General features: G+C 45.9%; 1 protein-coding gene across 8 annotated transcripts in view; it reads left to right on the top strand.

Moving 5' to 3' along the window:
- Positions 1-20,876, top strand: part of CSNK1G3 (casein kinase 1 gamma 3) — a 406,194-nt gene that overhangs the window by 355,414 nt on the left and 29,904 nt on the right. For 4 of the 8 annotated variants that reach the window (XM_078675576.1, XM_078675578.1, XM_078675577.1 and 1 more), the window contains exon 11: positions 8,287-8,382. The exons of the other annotated variants lie outside the window; for them this stretch is intronic. In XM_078675576.1, the coding sequence (XP_078531702.1) occupies positions 8,287-8,382 (96 nt within the window). The remainder of the gene's footprint in view (positions 1-8,286; positions 8,383-20,876) is intronic. 8 annotated transcript variants of the gene reach the window in all.

The raw sequence follows: 20,876 nt of genomic DNA on the forward strand, positions 1-20,876 counted from the left end.
CAGGCTTTCATGACTCACCCAGTTGTTGCGGGGGTGGCTCGTTCAAGATGGGGGCTCAGTACCTTTTTTTTTTTTCCTTTTTGTTTTCCTTATTTCAGTCTCCGTGATGTTCGGAGCCCGGGGCGCAGTGGAGAGCTTCCTGGTTCATAATGTCACAGCTGGGTGCCATTTTAAAGTCAGGCGCCAGACTTCAGGAGCTCCTGCCTTGCCCAGCGCCTGACTCCCGTCGTGTCTCTACCAAAAACCGCTGAGGTCTGATCTCTGGGGCATATGGGCGGCAGGCGCGATCCGCCTCGGCCGCCTCAGACTCCTGCGTGCATCCGTCGCACAGGCAGGGAGGTGTGCAGCGGCCCTCCCGGTGTGACCTGCACTCGGGGATGGCAGACCTGTGGTCCGGTGAGAAAAGCAAGGGTTGGCTGAGCGGGTCCGTTACCATAGCACTGCTCGGGGCTGGGGTCCATCATAGCGCCTAGTGTCCGCCATTTTTGCTGTCCGAGGCTGCTGGCGGTTTTCGGTCAGCATCACCACATCCCTCACGCTTACTGCTCCGGAAACACACAGTGACACGCCCCCCCAGCACGCTTCGACATCGATGGAGCGAAATCAAGAGTCCCGGGTGTGCAGCGATGGACATGACGCCTTCCTGGCAGTCCAGCTGTGTGTTTTGGTCGTCTCGGAGAGCAGCTCATCAGGTGAGAGGTTCCAAAATATTCTTTAGATGAGTGGAGGAGGATGGGCTCCACGGGGTCAATATCAGCCCAGGTAGGAGTACTGCGCAGTCCTCCTCCCCATTCAAATTTAGCTGGGCTCAGGTAGTTGGGGTTCCCGAGGCCGAAATGGGCCTGGGGAGTAGGGCTTCTCGCCTCTCCCCCCCCTCCCCCCAATTTAATTCAGTTCCTCTGGGAATGGGGTCCCCGGAGCTTAAATCAACCTGGGTGTGGGCCGTGCGGCCCCACTCCCCCATGGAAATAACATGGCCCCCATTTTAGAGGATCACATTTTACTAATACAATTCAGTTATGTCGTTTGAAATGTCATGAGTACTGTTACTGACCATGTCATTAGTGATGTAATATGTGAGGTCCTAAGCAGGTCATAGGGGGGAGGCATAAGTTATATTACTATAGCTGCTGAATTTCACTGGTTATGTACAAGTGAAGTGTGAGCCTAACTAGAACATCACAGTAACCTTTGTTTTTTTCCAGTGAATTTATATATTCATGCACAAGTTAGACGTGGTAAGCTTGGTAAAGTAACTGAACCCCTTCCTGTAAAGCGCGGCATAAGACAGGAATGCATTTTGGCCTCTACCCATTTACCACAATTTAGTTGATTTTTGAAATATTTGTGACAATGCCCCCCCTAGACTGGCAGGCTTGAGGGTTCCGACTCATGTTTGCAAATGATACGCTTGTATTGTCAAAATCATCAATGGGGCTTCATAAACTACTGGACCACTTTGGTAGATTCTGTGTAATGAGGGGGCTAGAAATTAACATTAATAAAACAAAGTTTATGGTTTTTAACCCTTGCCCTACCATGCCCCCAAATCCAACTTCATCCAGTGTCCTCTTAGAACAAGTAAACTTTTTCGGTTATTTGGGGATTACCCTAGACCAGAGGTCTTCAAACTTTTGGATGCCGAGACCCCCCTGTCAACATTTTCAAACGTAAGTACCCCCTCCTGCCAAAAATGTCTAAACCTCTAGGTTATGAGGAAGGTGTGGACCAAATTATGCGACAGGCTTGACTAAATTGTGTGAATAGAAAATGTAAATAATGTTCTGTGATGCTGCCTATTTTGGGGTAGCATTGCTTTATTATTTAGAATTTTTTTTAACACAGTAATACTGAGGAAAGATTTCACCCCATCAGTACCAGTTTATAACCAAAATACAGCAATTAACATCAGAAAGATGTCTAGTCAACCTCTGTAAAGGGCCTCCCAATCCGCAGGAATACACGCTGCTACATTAGAAGCTCACCTGGCCATGGCCGGGAGCAGCAAGGACGCATTCAAACCGTGACGGTCTTGTGCAGAGTTAAGCAGTTTACCCATGCCCCTTTCCTCTCACTCCCTTCCTTCCATCCCTCTCTTCTCTCCTCTCCCAACCCCGGATCCCTCACGCACATTGCAGGCAGATGGTTATTAGCCCCAGGACACCTTTTGGTAACAGTAGCGCACTACAAATGCAAATAATAGGCAGAAGCAGGGGATCCACTAGACCCGAACTTCATGGGGGGGGTTAACACTCCCAGCCAGGGCTTGTCCAAGCACTGGTCGCACACGGTGCAACAGTCTTTCCACCTTCTCCATGAATTCCCTCACTACCACTCACCAACAATACACCTCATCTCTCTATAGCACCTGTCTGACAAACATTTCATTTTTTTATAGCGCTACTCATAGTTTACTCCTACTCAGTTCTGTGATGTGTATGGTGCATCTTCTTTGTACCAGGCACTTTAACCTTCTGCACTGTGTGGGTGACAAGAGTGCCCATGTGACTGCACGGTGAGCAATGCAACAGTGTGAGAGTAGGGTAAAAGGAGTGACTGCAGGGTGAGTGAGGTGACCATATGAATTTGGGTTCGGCTGTAAGTGCAGAGTGGGACGAATTAGTGCATGGTTAGTGATGGCCTTGTTTGAGTGAGCTACAGATTGACCAGTAAGGGGGGGGGGGGGGCAGGTGAGTGGAGTGTCACATGAGTGCTGGGTGAGAAGTGTGCTCGTGTGACTGCAGGGTGAAGTACAGAGTGAACAATGTAAGCGAATTTTTAGTGCAGAGTGATCACTGTGAGAGCATGGTGAGCGGGTGAATGTTGTGAGTACATTATGATTACTGTGAGTGCATTATGATCACTGTGAGTGCAGGGTGAGTGGGTGAATGTTGTGAGTGCATGGTGATCAGTGTGAGTGCATGGTGATCAGTGTGAGTGCATTGTGATGAGTGTGAGTGCATTGTGATCAGTGTGAGTGCAGGGTGAGCTGGTGAATGGTGTGAGTGCATGGTGATCAGTGTTAGTGCAGGGTGAGCAGGTGAATGATGTGAGTGCATTGTGATCAGTGTAAGTGCATTGTGATCACTGTAGGTGCAGGGTGAGTGGGTGAAAGTTGTGAGTGCACGGTGATCAGTGTGAGTGCACTGTGATCAGTGTGAGTGCATTGTGATCACTGTGAGTGCAGGGTGAGCGGGTGAATGGTGAGTGCATGGTGATTGGTGTGAGTGCAGGGTGAGCGGTTGAATGATGTGAGTGCATTGTGATCAGTGTGAGTGCATTGTGATCACTGTGAGTGCAGGGTGAGTGGGTTAATGTGGTGAGTGCATGGCGATCAGTGTGAGTGCACTGTGATCAGTGTGAGTGCATTGTGATCACTGCGAGTGCAGGGTGAGCGGGTGAATGGTGTGAGTGCACTGTGATCAGTGTGAGTGCACGGTGATCAGTGTGAGTGCACGGTGATCAGTGTGAGTGCACGGTGATCAGTGTGAGTGCACGGTGATCAGTGTGAGTGCACGGTGATCAGTGTGAGTGCATGGTGATCAGTGTGAGTGCATGGTGATCAGTGTGAGTGCATGGTGATCAGTGTGAGTGCATGGTGATCAGTGTGCAGGGTGATCAGTGTGTGCAGGGTGATCAGTGTGTGCAGGGTGATCAGTGTGTGCAGGGTGATCAGTGTGTGCAGGGTGATCAGTGTGTGCAGGGTGATCAGTGAGTGCAGGGTGATCAGTGAGTGCAGGGTGATCAGTGAGTGCAGGGTGATCAGTGAGTGCAGGGTGATCAGTGAGTGCAGGGTGATCAGTGAGTGCAGGGTGATCAGTGAGTGCAGGGTGATCAGTGAGTGCAGGGTGATCAGTGAGTGCAGGGTGATCAGTGAGTGCAGGGTGATCAGTGAGTGCAGGGTGATCAGTGAGTGCAGGGTGAGCGGGTGATCAGTGTGAGTGCATGGTGATCAGTGTGAGTGCATGGTGATTGCTGTGAGTGCATGGTGATTGCTGTGAGTGCATGGTGATTGCTGTGAGTGCATGGTGATTGCTGTGACTGCATGGTGATTGCATGGTGAGTGCATGGTGATTGCTGTGAGTGCATTGTGATTGCTGGGAGTGCAGGGTGAACGTGAAAGTGAAGGCTAGAATGAGAAGTGAGTAGTCTGAAAGCAGGGTGCATTCCCAGAAACTTGAAGCGTAGGGTTTCAGATATAAGTTAAACTATTGCTATAATGGCATTAATCAGGGTTCGAGGGTGGAGTAAATAAATAATGTGCTGATCCTGCAACAAACTTCCAGTCTAATGATTAGGGTTACCAGCTCATTATTTTGATGGCTCAGAAATAAGCAGTCACCTAAAGCTGTATTTTTTGCACTTATCTGTAAATACTTAGAACAGCAAATATAAATAGAAAGCACTTTTAATTGTGTTCTATGGATGCCTCAATGATCCATGACTAATAATTAAAGAGAATAAAGACAGAAAAGTCACATAACTAATTAATACATACTTTTTTATTTATAACTCAATTCAGTGTCAAGAGCAGGTCTCTGCAGGATCTTTAAACAACACATAGCAGGCATGTTTCTTTTGGCAACCCAACTTTATATTTCTTTTCATTAAATGCATTCTCACACTACAGCAGTAAGTGTAAAAATACAAATGTAAGGAATAGGCAGAGTGGGGGTCCAGGGGGTACTGGAACCATAAAAAAACTAAGCTTTGGTAATCAGTTAACAAAGGCATGTAAATATGCTAATGGTCTTTAAAGACCTGTGAAAAACTCAGGCAGGAGATAAGACTCCAGACACTGCCCAGCCGAGGCCCCAGGAGGGCGAGCTGCACTGCAGCAGCCCGGGCTGAGACACAGGATGGGGGAGGAGGGGGGCTGAAGCCCTGGAGGCCAGGGCAGAAGTGACACTGTGAAGGCGCGACCCCCTTTGCATCGCTCCACGGCCCCCCTGGGGGTCGTGCCCCACAGTTTGAAGACCACTGCCCTAGACGAAAAGTTGTACTGGACCCAGCATGCTGTAAAAAAATGTTTAAAACTGTAACAACAATGTGGGGGGCTGTTGAAGCTACATAACTGGTCCCACTGCAGATTTTTTTCACCAGTTGTTCAACTTTACCCTTATCAGGCACCTGCATTTGCCTTTTACGACGCTGAGCTTGGGGGGCACTAAAACCTAAATCCATTGGTAATGGTAGAAAACAAGTTTGAGGCAACTCTTTTGTTTTTACTGGTCAGCACCCCCCTAGTACAGTTGAGGCTAGACTTGGGCCCAGGCCAATTTCTGATAAGCTTGAACTTAGCCCGCTAATTTTCTGGAGATGCCTTTGGGCTACTCCCGAACTTTTGCTTTATCGAAGCGGGGTGGAGGAAATTCATAGATACCAAATTGCGCCAAAACTCTCCTGGATTAAATGTGTCAAAGACTCCCTACTGGGGATGGGCTTGGTGAATCTCTGCATAATACTGCAGGTTGTTGTACTTTAATTACAGCAAAAAAAATAAAAATCTATTTAAAAACTATCAATATAAGAATTTTTTAATGTACGCCCAGGCACTTTATCTGCTTTTTAGTGGCAATGGATAACTACCACTTCGAACATGTTTGTGCTGACACAGAACCTAATTTAGCCCAAAAGCTATATGTCCAATTTAGACATGGAAATCTTCCCTTACAGAGTTTTATGTCAAAATGGCTAGGACCACTAAATAATATCATCCAGAGGTGCCTGATGTGTAGTCATATGATTTAGAGGGACACGTGCAAAATGGCTTATTCCCATCTGCAGTGAGCTTGGTCCAACAAGGAATGAGGAAGCCTACAGGATCCTTCAAACTCATACGACCCCACATTATGTATTTGCTGTATCTACTGTATCTAGATATTTGTTTTACGTTTGGCTGATAGAGAACAGAGAGGCTACCGAACTTAACCACAATATCTCCTCTAATTGAATTTGATAAATTCTGCCTTAGCTTCTTATCCAGCAGTTTTGTAGCCTAATTTAACTATTGTATTTTTGTACTGTTCACTTCTTTTATAGTATATTATCAAATAAAGAATATTAAGGTGTGTGTGTGTGTTGGTGTGTGTGTGTGTTGGTGTGTGTGTGTTGGTGTGTGTGTTGGTGTGTGTGTGTTTTGGTGTGTGTGTGTGTTGGTGTGTGTGTGTGTGTTGGGGTGTGTGTGTGTGTTGGGGTTGGGGTGTGTGTGTTGGTGGGTGTTGGTGTGTGTGTGTTGGTGTGTGTGTGTCTTGGTATGTGTGTGTGTTGGTGTGTGTTGGTGTGTGTTGGGGTGTGTGTGTGTGTTGGTGGGTGTTGGTGGGTGTTGGTGTGTGTTGGTGTGTGTTGGTGTGTTGGTTGGTGTTGGTGGGTGTTGGTGTTGGGGTGTTGGTGTGTGGGTGGATTCCACTTCCCAAATGTCCACAGGGAAAAGAACGGCACTCAGCAGGGTTTTGAAGTTAGCTGGAAGTAGTTTATTCCACCATTATCGATAAAAGCTTCTTTGCGTTTCGGCACAGAAACTTTTTCATATATTATGAAGGGATAATGTGCTCTAACATTTCATTTTACAAGTTCTAGGGTAACACACATTTCATTTTATTAGTTCTGGGATAAAATGATTGTACTTTGTTTTACAATACAATTGCAATAAAATGAAAATATTTTTTTATTTATTTATAAAACTTAAATCAGTTTCCCTGTTGTTCCCATACGGAGAGCTCTACTGTGGTGGTGTTTGTGATCTCCATCAAAGTGGAAAAGATCATTCCCTAAGTTAGTAAAGTAGTAACTTTACACCTGTAAATTTGGCACAACTTCCTGGTTTCAGGATGTAACATTTTGCAAGTTTATACCTTAAAGTATATTTGCACTTGGGAATGACAATTAACCAAATGTAATAGATTTACTCAAAAGTGCAAGAGTACATTTACAGGTGCAGATTTCGTCACATGTAAGTTTGTCTTTGTGAATAGGCCTCTTCGTGTGTTAACCTGCTCCATAAAAAGTGAGATTGGTTGTTTAAAAGATGGGAAACTGAAGTCTCCACCCAGTAAAAAAATTAAAATAATATGATTATCTGGGATACGGTTATGCCACTAGGAAAAATATTTTCGTGGTGCTGGAATCATTTGGTATGCAAGAGCACAAAATCTGCCTTACTTAGTCATGATTTGATTTGAATGGGATTTATAGATCGCAACAAATGCCTAAGGGCGTCAAGGCACTATAGTCGCAAAGGTGTGCAACTGCCTACTTGGAGTAAAACCAACGGACATGTAAGAGATATTTTATAGCATGAAAAGCTAGGTCTTTAAGGCTTTTCTAAAGGGGCAGTGAGGTTTGGTAGCAAGGTCCTGCAGATTGTCTGGGTTGTTCACAGGGAAGTATATCCGCAGGTGTGATGTAGAGAACTGACATAGATTCCCATGATTGTGAAATTAGAATACATTCTCTTTCGGTGTGAAACGTTCATAAATCCTTGACAAGAGTTTACTTACTAGATTTCCAAATTGTCAGATATAATCGAATCCTCGGTTCTATTTGTGAGCGTTTTCCTAATACTATTCCATTTATAGTGCCATGTTCAATTCGTGCATCGGAAGCATTTAGCTTTCTTAGTTATCATTTCGATCGTCATTCACAGTGTCTGTTTGTGTGTGTGTTTTTTTCACCAGACCTGATTCTACCTCATTTCCTATTTCGACGGGATTTGAGTGCAATTCACACACGTAAATATTAGATTGACACAACTATTTCTGAAGGACATTGGGAAATCTTTGATGTTCCAGAATGTCTAATTATTCAAAGCACGTACATTTTAGATATTTTAGGATGTTACATATTTTTAAGAAGATTATAGTACACCAACAAAACTGTACTTCTATCCTCGAGTGGTTCAGTTCAATTTTCGTTCCTCATTATTCTGAAAATATTCCTATTTCATATATTCTAGCTAGCATCGCATCTTTGTGAGGCCATCGTTATAAGTACGGTCTGTAGAAATGAGCCACAGAGTTCATTATTTGCCCCTGCTTTATTCGAATGTAGTCTGCATGTTGCTTTTTCTTTTACTTTATGCATAGTTGTTTTAACAAACAACAATTCAAAATAATTCTCTTAATTCAGATATGATTTGCTCAGTTAGAGAAATTAAATTTATGTTGAAAGTGTTTTTCTTGTCTGCTTTTATTTCACAATTTGCTATGAAGGCATGAGGTTTTTAATACGTTCTGGGTTTTTCTCCCCCCTCTTCCATGCATGCTTTATGCATTAAATAATTGGCAGTCGACAGATCACAGGGCAGCTTGGGACTCCCAACAGGTCAATCCCCATCACTTGAGAGCTCACCTTGCAGCTGACAGACATGGTGGCTCGGTACAGGTATTTTCTGCTTCTTTGCATGACTGATTCTCTCCATGTCCTATTATCCTTATGTCACTTCACTTCCCGCCTATGGAATCCCATGGCATGCTCCCTGTTTACATTTGGAAAGTGATGCTTCCTAGCTATATCCCTAAGTGCATCTGCTTGCTCAGTGTTATCCCTTAACAGCCAAATGATCTTTTCCCTTTCCTGTGTTAATATTCTACATGATATCCCTTAATGTCCCTTAATGCTAGTCAACACATTTAATTCATGTGGATCATCTCCCCAATTCTTTTGTGGATGTTTGTATCTTACTCCTAGTGAAAATGGAAATAATTTCCAGTACCCCCACCACAACAACAGCGGCTGGTGTTGACATATAAAGGGCAAAATAATGACATTCTTCAAGATTTATACATTGAGAACGAGGTTACAAGCTGTAGTGGGTTTTACAATTTCTAGATCTGCAACAAGAGTCATAGCTAGGTTGGTTATATGGAGTCTGTTGGTTCACCTTAGTATCACCTACTCAGACTGGGTTATACTTTATCCTGTCCAATCATTCTATGATAGTGACTGAATACATATCAGTCAGCAATATCTGAGGACATTGTCTAACTGTTACAACAATATACAACCCATAACTGTATTGACTGAGATTTGTTTTTAAGTTTCTTAGAGACATTGGCAGAGAACGCCAAAGGTTGCAAATATACTGTGATACAGTAGCTGCCCGCCGAAACTCATTTATGTATATATTCAATTGCTCATCCACACCTGCTATGTAAAAAAAAAACGAAAACACTGTTGAAATTGCTATGGCAAGATACATCTGCCATTTGTCCTCCTATCTGTTACAGAGGCAAGCTATTTTACTTACTTGTACTAACATTTGAAGTTGAACTCAAACATGTTTTAAATCATAAATTTATGTTCACTAATATTAAATCTAGTTATCAAATGGATTACTTTCCAAGACGATACATTCACCTAAACATACGTCACAGAATTTCTCGGAATTGAAGCATGGTCATCGTTTCTAGCAAGGTTACATACAGATTATTTCGAAGTGAACCTTACAAAGGTCAAGGGGATTATTGATTGTATCCAAACAAAGTAAAAACGCAACTGCGTTAGATATGTCATTCTCATTGGATACTGACACACATTTAAAAGAATTCTATATATCGTGATCTAGTCATTATATAATTTTAGTTAGAACCTCTATTCTCGGTACTCAGATGTTCTGCTTTCAAATGTGTCCTCCAAAGAAAGACCCTTATTTTCTTAATTTCATTTTAGAGGCAAATATGTTTACATGGGTGAATTACATTTTTAGCCCGCTTCATAAATAACATGGTACTAGATGTTTTAGTTAATCCAGACGTGACCACCAATTTCAACCTTGGTTTACTTGGTGTGTGTCTAGAGTAGTAAATATCTCTCTCTGGGGTGCCCTCTTGGTTCTTTGGAGTTTAACATGGAGTTTCTCCTTTTTTTAAGGCATCATTATAATTAGATGATTGTCCTTTTTTTCTTGTCAGCTTGAACAAAATTTTCTTTAGTATGAAATGTTTATCTTGTTTTAATAATTTTTTACTGTCTGAACACAAAAACACCTTGTTCTTAACTTCCGGTTAAACGTTGTAATACTGTGTTGTCATACCCTCACTGCTTGCTTATTAAAAATAGTGAGCATTATCAGAGCTATTTTAATATAAAGCCACCACTCTCTCCAAATGATTTTGTCTGATTTTTGCAATATGATAATGTTTTTAATTTCAAATGTTATTGGCCAAAATAGAACAGCAGTACATATGTGGTTTTACCATGTCAGGTTACACAGATAAATAATTAAAAGAAAACAAGGAGGTTTAAATATAAGTATAAATTGTTCACAACAAAGCCACCAGTGATCATCTAACTTGTCATGTCTTACTAGTCAAGAATGATCTTCACATGTCTGATAGTGTGTGGAATTTAATAAAATATTTACTTGTCCATGAATCTGAAAGAAACAGGTTAGTGTTAGATTCCTTACCTTAGAATATCCACAGACGTCAGGCTGGATCCGGAAAGTTTTCGTCAACAGTACCCTTGCACGTGGGTAGGCGTCGTCTGCGGCTCTGCGTCTTTCGTCAGCGTCGTGATCGCCGGGATGATGTCGGAGTACTTAGACACCGCCCTCGCGCGCTGACGTCAGTTCTTTTTTCCGCGCCAGCTGGCGCAGATCCGGGAAGAGCAGTACTCTTAGTCATTTTTTGATTAACTTTTTGGTCTATTTTGGATCTCTTTTTCGAGTCGACTTCAACTCCTGGTGCCATAGGGATGGCTGGCTTCAAGCCGTGCAACGCCTGTCACCGCTTGATGTCGGTGACCGACCCCCACCATCGGTGTCTCTACTGCCTCGGAGCCGTCGTGCCCCGACTGCCGGACTTTGACCTCGAAAGCTAGGTGGGAGCGGTCTCGCAAGCTACTAGAGATCTGGCAGTCGGCTCCGCACCGCTCGAGGTCCCGGTCGAGGAGGAAGTCTAGGGACCGGTCGTGGAGCCGCAGTCGTCGCTTGTCGAGTCATCGCCAGCACTCGTCGGGCTCCAAGTCCTCCGGTAAGTCGAGGCACTCCAAGAAGAAGGCGACATCACTCTACAGACTCCCCTCGCCGATCGCACAACGCGGCTGAGGGTTCGGGCGACACCGCCCACGCGGCTCCTTTGGAGCCGCAGGTGCTGCCTCCAGGCCCATACCCTCCGGTCCCTGGCCCGCGAGCGACTTGGAGGAGATTTGTGATTTCCTCATTACCATAAGGACTCATTTCCCTCAGTTGTGGCCTGCCGGTACGCCTTCGGGCCCCGCAGACCCGACTGGCCTTGGCGGGCCGGTGGCTCCAGCGCCATCGGGTGCTTCGGCGCCGTCGTCTACTTCGGTCCCAACGCCGCTGGCCCCCGTGGGATCCGTGCCTTGATCTCAGCCCCAGTTTCAGTCCGGGTTAGGCGTCGATGGGTGAGGCCTTCATCTACGACCCGGCTCCGTCATTCCAGCCTGTTTACCAGGACACGGATGAAGGGGAGGACTGGGAGGGGTCTGAGGACCCTCTGGCACAGCAGTGCCAATTGAGCCAGGACTGGGCAGAAGAACTAGGGGAGACCAGTGGTTTGGACACATCGCCCGACACTGGATTTATCTCTCCTCCCTCCGTGGCTACAGAGGAGGGTACTACGTATTGTGTGGTGTTGTGCTGGGCAGCCAAGGCCTTGGCTCTTTAACTTCCTGCTGCAGCCGTGAAGACTAACTTCCTCACTGAGGTGCTTCAGCCGCCAGTAATCTCCTCGGACCCTCTACTGCCGTTCAATGAGGCCCTCACGGACGTTCTGATGGGCACCTGGTCCAAGCCCTCCACAGTGCCCCCTGTGGATCGGAACGTGGCCCGACGCCACTGCCCGGCTCCGGGCGACCCTAGCTTTCTGTCCGTGCACCCCACCCCTGAGAGTCTGGTGAAACAGGCTTCTACATCCCAGACCGCATTCCCGACCGCTCCCCCGAATCGGGAATCCAAAAGGTTTGATCAATTTGGGAAGAAACTGTTCTTCTCATTGAGTTTGGGGTTGCGGTCTATCAACACCGCTTGCCTTTTGGGCCGTTATACCCACTCTTTGTGGGACACGGTTGCGGACGTGCTGCCCCAGTGCCTGGAGGAGGCCAGGGCCCGGCTCGCCCAAGCCCTTGCGGAGGGGCGGGATGCGGCACGTTATTCCATCAGGTGTGGACTGAATACCACGGACTCGCTGGGAAGGGCGATTTCAACGACGACGGTGGTGGTTCGCCGCCACGCGTGGCTGAGGTCCACCAATTTCTCGGGCGATGTCCAAGCCATGCTCATGGACATGCCCTTCGATGACCGTCGCCTCTTTGGCAACAAAGCAGACAGTGCGCTTGAGCGTTTCAAGGACTCCAGGGCTACGGCCAAGTCCTTGGGCCTGTCTAGCCAGCGCCAGCAAACTTCTGCTTTTCGCCCCTTTCGTGGCCAAGGAAGGGGCACCCCCACACGTCCTGCCAGCCACAGGCCGCAGAACCAGCCTCAACACAGCCGTGGTAACCGCCGTGGCGGTGCGGTGGGACAACAGCAAGGTCAGTCCACATCCGTTCCCGCAGCATCTGCCTCAAAGCCTTCCTAGTCTGAGCTTTCAGGCACATTCGACGCCAGTGGGGGCCGGGTCCGCTATCACCTCCTCCACTGGCGCTCCATCACGTCGGACAGGTGGGTGCTGCAAATCCTCCGAAGGGGCTACTCCCTCCCCTTCGAGGCGACCCCTCCAGCCATGCCACCGCAGTACCACCGCCTGTCTGGGATCACTTGCAACTTCTGCAGGAGGACGTTATGGCCCTCTTGGCCAAGGGGGCCATCAAGCGCGTTCCTGGGCCAGAAGTAGGACTTGGTTGCTGCTCCCACTACTTTCTGGTACCCAAGAAAGGGCAAAGGAGGCCTACGCCCTATCTTGTACCTCCGGAGCGTCAACGGCTTCCTCCGGAAGGAGAAGTTCAAGATGCTGACTTTAGCTCAGGTCCTAGCTGGCCTAGACCCTGGAGACTGGATGGTAGCGTTGGACTTGCAGGACCCATATTTCCACATCCCCGTCCTGCCGGCCCACCGGCACTTCCTGTGGTTCACGGTAGGCCACGAGCACCTTCAGTTTACCATGCTCCCCTTCGGCCTTACCAGCGCCCCTCGGGTGTTCACGAAAGTGATGCCCGTGGTCTCAGCTCATCTGTGCAGATCAAGGGTTCCAGTTTTCCCCTATCTTGACGACTGGTTGTAGAAGGCGGGCTCGCCCCAAACAGTCGTCTCCCACCTCCAGACTACGACCGACCTCCTGCACTCGCTGGGGTTCTCCATCAACGTGCCAAAGTCGCACCTGTGCCCCTCTCAGAAGCTCCTTTTGATCGGAGCGGTTCTGGGCTCGGCGCAGTTTCGGGTTTATCCTCCCGAGCAGCGGGCTCGGGATATTCAGGCTCTGATTCCGATCTTTCAGCCTTTATTCCGAGTTTCGGTCAGGTTGACTCTGCGGCTCCTGGGGCTGATGGCCTCCTGCATCCTTCTGGTGCATCACGCCAGGTGGCGGATGCTTTCTCTGCAGTGGGACCTGGAATTTCAGTGGGCACAGCATCAGGGCAACCTGTCCGACCACGTCCTGATCTCGGAGGGCACTGCGACTCAGTTGCAGTGGTGGCTCACGAACCGCCATGTGGTACTGCAACAAACAGGGCGGGGTGGGGTCGTGGACTCTTTGTCAGAAGGCTCTGCGCCTCTGGACAGGGCTGGAACACCAGGGCGTCACCCTGGTGGCTCAACACCTGGTAGGGTCACTGAACGCCAGGGCGGACGAACTCAGCTGCCGGTGCATGATGGATCACGAATGGCTTCTGAATTCGAATGTGGCACAAGGTCACTTTCGGCAGTGGGGAGAGCCTTGGTTAGATCTATTCGCCACCGAAGAGAACGCGCAATGTCATCAGTTCTGCGCATTGGAATTTCCAAGGCAACACTCGCTCGGAGATGCTTTTCATCACGAGTGGAGCTGCGGTCTGTTGTACGCCTTTCCGCCTATACCACTTCTGCCCAGAGTGCTGGAGAAGATCAGGCGAGACCGGGCCCAAGTCATCCTGGTGGCTCCGGACTGGGCACGAAGATACTGGTATCCCGAGCTACTCAGCATGTCAGTAGATCCCCCAATTCGTCTGCCTCTTCAGGAGGACCTTCTGTCGCAGCAGCAGGGGATGGTCCTCCACCTGAACCTGTCCAGTCTCCACCTACATGCGTGGAGATTGAGAGGTGACACTTGAGGCCATTTGACTTGCCTCCTGAAGTCTGTGATGTGATTCTGGCAGCTAGGCGTCCCTCCACAAAATCGGTATACGCCTGCAGGTGGAACAAATTTGTGGCATGGTGCACAGCAAAGGCTGTGGATCCACTTTCTGCCCCCCTTTCAGAGGTTCTCCTCTTCCGTCTTTCTCTTGCCCAGCAGGGCTCCGCTCTGGGCACTATCAAAGGCTACCTCTCGGCCATTTCAGCCTTCTTGAGGCTTCCTAATCAGCCTTCTCTTTTCAAGTCCCCTGTTATAAATAGATTCTTGAAAGGCATCATACACATGTTTCCTCCTGTTCCTTTCGTGATGCCTTAGTGGGACTTGAACCTTGTACTGACTTATCTGACTGTCCTCTACGTCTTCTGACTCTTAAAACTGCATTCCTGGTTGCTATCACCTCTGCCAGGAGAGTGAGTGAGCTCCAGGCTCTGTCTTCTAGACCACCTTTCCTCTCTGTCCATCCGGACAAAGTTGTTCTGAGGACTCGTCCTTCTTTCCTGCCAAGGTGGTTACAGCCTTTCATATCGGGCAGTCCATAACCTTGCCCACCTTCTTTCCGCCTCCGCATCCCTCGAAAGTGGAAGAGAGGCTCCACCGTCTAGACCCAAAACATGCACTCTCCTTCTATCTAGATCGCACATGCCAGTTCCGGGTGGACGACCAGATCTTTGTTGGTTACGTGGCCGCTAAGAAGGGACGGGCGGTGCACAAGCGGACCATCTCTCGGTGGGTCGTTTTGTGCATCAAGGTTTGCTACTCCTTGGCGTAAAAGGAGCCTCCTGTTGGGCTACGCGCCCATTCCACTCGGGCCACGGCGGCTACTACTGCCCTGGGTCGGGGAGTCCCCTTGCAGGACATCTGTCAGGCAGCTACGTGGGCCTCGCTCCACACGTTTGCTAAGCACTACTGCCTAGACAGCCAAGTCCGGAGAGATAGCTTTTTTGGCCGTTCCGTTCTCCAGGACTTTCTGTGTGTGATCTTAGTTCGCAGACCTACCACAGGGGTTGGTATTGCTGGGGTATCTATTCTAACGTAAGGAATCAAACACTAACCTGTTTCTTTCAGATGCACAAGTTACTGACCTTCGGTAACGATATATCTGTAAGAAACAGTAGATAGTGTTAGATCCCTTACCGCCCCACCCATTCTCCCCGTTCTGCGAACCGATATCTAGGGTTAAGGACATCCCTTTCAGGGCCCTAGTCTTATGGCACCAGTGTCTGTTTCTATCATGGCTCTGCGTTCCTGGCGTGGAAAGCTATTTATCGAACTGACGTCAGCGGGCGTGGGCAGCATCTAAGTACTCCGACGTCGTCCCGGCGATCACGACGACTGAGGCGGAGCCGCATACGACGCCTACCGACGTGCAAGGGTACTGCTGACGAAAACTTTCCGGATCCAGCCTGACATCTGGGGATATTCTAAGGTAAGGAATCTAACACTAACTATTGTTTCTTACAGATATATTGTTACCGAAGGTAAGTAACTTGTGCAACAGGTTGCTTCATAAATCTACTTGTCCTGTTAAAAAAATCCACTTGTCTCTTTGGTGCCATGTAGTGTGTCGACAAATTATCGCAGCAGTCTCATTATATAAGATCTCTGAAAATATCTTCCCTGATTATGCCAGTGCTGATACTATTGTACGGTTTGAATACTAAAAATTGTTATTTTGCCACCTTTCCGCGGATCTACATACTGGGGCTTTCGTTGTGTTAAGCAATATTTCCAGGGTTGTACTGCCCTTTTGAGTCCTACTCAACTACTAATTTGCATGTTTTAGGTGTTTTCACCAGCTCATTAATCTTTTCCCATATTGAAAAGGGTAGGAAATGTACTCCTGACAGTGGCAGAGGTAAAACGTCTTCCAGGTTTGGCAACAAATTAGTCTGTGGGAAAGTAAACGCTCATCAGATGTTCGCATGAGCAAATCTACAAATGCATATCTGCTGATGCTAAAATGCAGTTCACTAATATTTCCTAGAAGTACGATTTCCTCGCCAAATTCTGTACATTTTTGTGACTTCATGAAAACTGTAAGTCTGCACTAATGCCAGGACATATACCATGGTAGCACTTTTGTGACTTTCTTTAAAAATTGGGTCCCTAATTAAGTCTGATGTTAACAGAGACCTTTTGTTCAAAATTCTATCTCTCTTTTTCTATCGGCTGGGGTCACTGTGAGGGACCGTATTCTCCTCTTTAACAAAGAGTGTATTAGCACACAACGTAGTTTTGCTCAGCATCAGGAACTAACTAATGTGTGCTTTTTGAGACCAAAAACTACTTTTGCTTTTTGCCAGTGTTTTTTATAATAGTAAGGCCCAGCACCTTCCAGAAGAATAAAGTTTTACAAAAACTACGTTAAAACAAGACATGTATTTACAAAACCAAAGGCTGACCACTAGTGTCAGACCTATTGGCTTTGCCAGCACTCGTTTATTTTCATGTCTTAGTCTTGTTGAAACCGGTTAATCTGAAGTTCCATTATTAATATTTTTGGGAAATACTAGCATGCATGACCATATTTTACTAAATGATTCTTTAAAGACATGGTGACTACAATTTCACCCTAGTTTAGCAAAACTTTTTTTTCTAAGTTTCATATTTTGTGAATATTTTATTTTGAAAGTAAAGAATTATCACTCTTGCTTTCAAGCTTCTGCAAATATCTGCATCTAATCAGAGAGCATTCTGGTAGCATTTTACATAGCCTTATATTAAACTATGCAAACGTGTGTACAAATCTTTATACTGGAACCACTTTCAGTAGTGCAGTCCGTGCTTGCAACATTTCCTTAGAGCGCTCACCCTAAGAAAAAAGGTTTTGCATTAATGAACCATAAACACAAGTTCGAACAGCATTAGCACATGGACACAAATATTACCTTGACTGCAGACAATGCCCTTAGCTGATTTAATAATATAGTATTGTAAACTGGCAGCCAAAGAATTTGTGCTGTAGCAGGCTGGGCCTACTTATCCCAAGGACAAAATAAACATGAAAATGTGTTGTCCTTGACCACAATTATGTCCTGGCATTCCGGCTGTAGGAATTCCACTCCCTTGCTTCAACAAGAGTGAACCATGGGCAGGAGTTGCTTTGTTCTGTGTAGTCTTTGAAGTTATTTGACAAGTTACTGTGTTAAAATTAGTTTGCCTGAGTCTTTTTGCATGGTTCGCTTTTACAACTGTTCCACAGACCCGGCCATAAAAAGACAGTTGAGGGAATTTTCTGTGTTCCTGGTCTATAAATGAAGTATTGTATTGTGAACGCTCTTCATCTAAAATTGGAACAACTGAGAGTTCCTTCCCTTGTTTTTATTAATTTATAGTATGCCCTACGTTTGTGAGGATAGGAATTGAAATTGTTTTTCTATGTACTTTTTGTAGAACTCCAAACATGTTTTACTTGTAGTTTCAATAAAGCTCCTTGTGTTTTACCAGCTGGGCTTTGATATCATTTTTATTTTTTTATTATTTACCTTGGTGTTAAATTCCATTTTCAAAGTGATTTTTCAACAGTGTTACCTTCTACCTCTTTATGCAAGTGTTAAATATTAATGGGTTCATCAACTCCTAGCTACATTCTATAACTGCCTTTTGACATCTCACAATGGTAATCAAATATGCGATGATAGTAATCATCCAGCAGATCTCGCCGGCATTTCTCCTTTTAAACTATGCATGCTCAGGACAATTACCTTTAAATAAGTATCTCAGAATGGACTACCAAGTGCAGTGACCTGTTAAGTGAAATATGAAAATAAATACCATAGAGGGACCTGCAGAGCTGCCCAAAGCTGCCAGGTTACTGAAAATGATAAACTGTGCATCCGTCTATCGCACTTCATCATCTATATCACTGCATCCTATAACACAATAACCGCACCATGGTGGTCCTTGCACATTACATGGAAACACTTACCACGCAGGATCAAAACAAAAACAACACCCTTTCACCACACACCCTATATAATGTAGCATGCAACCAATTTAGGCAAGAGCTTTAGCACCCCACACAGGGAAGTAGTAAGTGCTGTATAAATGTCTCTATACAATAGAGTACCCACCCCTTGGAAATAAGTTTACATTTATTTTTAATTGAAGCTGCTCCATTGAACAGTTAAATCCTTTTTCAGCTCCTTGTTAATGTTCTTCATCCAGTGTTGAGTGTTGAGATCACTTTTATGTGTTAGAATCAACATCCACTGTATTTAAGAACATTTCTGAGTAACGTTGGGCACCGACCTGAAGACTCAGTCACAAGTGTGGCCAGGGTAAAATTAGCATGTTTTAAGTTTTGAGTATAATAGAACAGCCATTGTTAATGCCTCCGTTTCGCCTTTGTAAGAAATAAAGAGAATGTGGAACAGCGGGCAGAGCTGCTGGCTCGAGAGCTGGGGATCCAGGGTTGAGTCTCATCGGTGCCGCAGAACATCTTGTGATTCTATGCAAATCACTTAATCTCTCCGAGTAATAAATCGTTATATAAATATGCTGCAACAGTAAAAGGCAAAACTTTATGAAAATATACTTCCACAAAAGTGGATGTTAACAGTACTTTGGTTGCGGGAAACTGATAAGAGAAGCAGACAAGGCACCCGCATTGGTAAATGAAGCAAAATATGCTACAACCAGTAGAAATGGAGGAACGGGTAAGTGCCACGCACAGGAATCAGTGAGAAGCCAGAAAAGAGAGGAGGCGGGATGTAAGTCCCTTTTTAAGTTTGTATTAAAAACTATAGATTTCTCAATCACAGTGCAAACGCTGTTCAGGCAAAACCTAAAAAGGAAGGTACAGATCAGGTCAACCAAAATTAATAATCCTTGTTTGTGAGGTTTGCACGGTAAGGATACACATACATTCTCAAATATGGGTGCCCAAATAATTAAATTGATAAACTCATCGTTTACTGCCAAATTTATCAAGAGTTCTTACTTTAATGCTGCAACTTTGTTGTTTCTTCACATATTAAAGTGCGGCAATAATGGACCGAGCGATCTGAGTGACTTAATTTTGTCAGTTACCCCCACTCTTTTATCCTCTTACCTCTTTTATTTTGGTCTATAGGCCATTTGGAGGTGTTGTCAAAGTAATTTCTAACTGGCTTAGTTGGTCATTTGGCTTTTTCTGGCTCTCAAATGGTGGCTCTTGGAAATTCAGCTGATATCTCGGCATTTTCTTCTATTGAATGTGTTGTAACAGGAATTTCCCCTGCATGATGTACACTTGTGTCCCCTACCCTGCATGCTCGAACTACATACTTGTGGTCCTGTTTTTTTAATTGTTTGATCATGCCACACACTGATTGTGTGTGTGATCATTGACCTAGGCCTAGTCATTTGACATTGATAGGTTCTGGACCTAGTTCTGATCCAGGAGGGGCTCATCAATCGCACCTTCATAGCGGCATGGACTGAAGTCCCTGTTCCGGGTTTTATGCATAGAGAGCCGTTTGGCAGCATACTGTGTTTGTAAATTCTAGTGACAGGCTGTTTATGGTTTAAATCTTCTTTTTTTTTTATTCATTTTAAACAATTCCGCATACACTCATCTATATCCAAAGGATGGATAGGTACATAAACGGGGGAGGAGTAAGGTGGTTGAGGCAGATGGGGAGGGAACAGAGCTTTCTCCGCAACCGAGGCGATAGTGTGGTAACATGACGGAGGTCCAAACAGAAAGGAAGTGGTCTTCACCATACGTACTCTCAGTTTCTGGCTGGTCTCACTTGATCATATTGGTCGGTCATAGGCTCTGGAAGTGTGAGTCTGAGGACTTGGAGATATTTTTCTTTGTTCGCCCTAAGTTGGCAGTCAGATGTGAGTCCCTTGCTCACTTTGCCACTGGATTCAAGCAAGCCCGGCTGAAGACGGCTGTAATGCCAGAAACCGGTCCTGGGAAGCTTGATTCCGGTCCAGGGAAGACATGGCTTGGCAGTTCGGGCTGGACTGTTCCCATGAGGCACAGGGTCAGACTGATTTGCATATGGCCATGTCTGAACTGGGGTGGCGGAGTGAGCTAAAGAACGGTGATGGATTAAACCCAGATCAGTTGACTGGGGGTGAGTGTTTGTATTGTCAACGCTCCTTCCATCATCCCCTTTGGTTTTTCTTTGGAGATATTTTGGGCAGGAGAGTTTGCATAGTCTCATGACAGGAATCAAAGGCATGGGCCCCACATTTGATCAAATTGCCGAAATTTGTTATTGATTGAGGTGGGGAGTTTCTCCATTCCCAGAGTCTATACAGCCAGTCTACATGTGCTGGTGTGGAGTCTTTGCCAAACTTGGAGGTGAGAACTTACTTGACTGTGCACAGTGCTGTGGTGAGGCCTTTCCTTGGTTGGAGTGCATAGGGTAGGTCAATGTATTCGGGAGTCCTAGCAGGGCAAAGCTGGAAGAGCCAGGACCTCTGTGTCCAAGATCTCTTTAATCTCTCAAAACCTTGTTCCAGTTCCTTTTAAGTTTGGGGCAGCACTACAGGAGGTTTGTCAAAGTGTCAGTGTGGCTGCATTTATTAATTTTTTATTTTTTATTTAGGAAGTTTTATATAGCGCTAGCCTGACCGTAAGGTATCGGAGCGCTTCACGGCAAGTACAGAGCAGTGCATAAGAAGGAGGACATAGAGCAGTAAGCAATATAC

The sequence above is a fragment of the Lissotriton helveticus genome, chromosome 2_1, assembly GCF_964261635.1.
Source record: "Lissotriton helveticus chromosome 2_1, aLisHel1.1, whole genome shotgun sequence".
NCBI lineage: Eukaryota > Metazoa > Chordata > Amphibia > Caudata > Salamandridae > Lissotriton > Lissotriton helveticus.